Raw genomic sequence first — 1,058 nt, forward strand, 5'->3', positions numbered from 1 at the left:
ATTATATTATTATCTTTTTTATTATTTTATTATTATTATTATTTTTTTACCAAAGATAAAGAGGAACGTAAAACGAAACACGAGCACACTAAAACACAAGAGAAAGACAAAACAGAACCAGCTTCTCTCACGTAAAATATAACTTAATCACTTATCTATATTGCCGAGACCGCCTTATCCTGCGCACCACAACCACAGAATCCAGCACTGGAACTGGCCTGGAACTCGAACTGAACTGGACTCGAACCGAACTGGAATTGGACTCGAACCGAACTGGAACTGGACTCGAACCGAACTGGAACTGGACTCGAACCGAACTGGAACTGGACTCGAACCGAACTGGAACTGGACTCGAACCGAACTGGAACTGGACTCGAACCGAACTGGAACTGGACTCGAACCGAACTGGAACTGGACTCGAACCGAACTGGAACTGGACTCGAACCGAACTGGAACTGGACTCGAACCGAACTGGAACTGGACTCGAACCGAACTGGAACTGCACTCGAACCGAACTGGAATTGGACTCGAACCGAACTGGAACTGGACTCGAACCGAACTGGAACTGGACTCGAACCGAACTGGAATTGGACTCGAACCGAACTGGAATTGGACTCGAACCCAACTGGAACTGGACTCGAACCGAACTGGAACTGGACTCGAACCGAACTGGAACTGGACTCGAACCGAACTGGAACTGGACTCGAACCGAACTGGAACTGGACTCGAACCGAACTGGAACTGGACTCGAACCGAACTGGAACTGGACTCGAACCGAACTGGAATGGACTCGAACACTGAAATGACTCGAACCGAACTGGAACTGGACTCGAACGAACTGGAATGGACTCGAACCAAACCTGAACTGGCCTGGAACTTGAACTGGAATTGGACTCGAACCGAACTGAACTGGCCTGAATGTACTGGAACTGGACTCGAACCGAACTGCTTCGCGGGCCGTGTACAGGAAAAGCCCCCCCCCCCCCCCCCCCCCCCCCCCGAATTTTCCTGTCACCTCGGCCCGCGAAACAGAGATTTGGTTTTCACAAGATTTCTAA

The 1,058-nt window shown here is 49.7% G+C and overlaps 1 protein-coding gene across 1 annotated transcript in view; it reads left to right on the forward strand.

Moving 5' to 3' along the window:
* Nucleotides 1–806, forward strand: part of LOC119598088 — a 976-nt gene extending 170 nt beyond the window's left edge. The window contains exon 2 of the mRNA XM_037947710.1: nucleotides 169–806. Coding sequence (XP_037803638.1) covers nucleotides 169–806 — 638 coding nt within the window. The remainder of the gene's footprint in view (nucleotides 1–168) is intronic.
* Nucleotides 807–1,058: the final 252 nt, after the last annotated feature.

This window comes from Penaeus monodon, chromosome 40 (genome assembly GCF_015228065.2).
Source record: "Penaeus monodon isolate SGIC_2016 chromosome 40, NSTDA_Pmon_1, whole genome shotgun sequence".
Taxonomy (NCBI): domain Eukaryota; kingdom Metazoa; phylum Arthropoda; class Malacostraca; order Decapoda; family Penaeidae; genus Penaeus; species Penaeus monodon.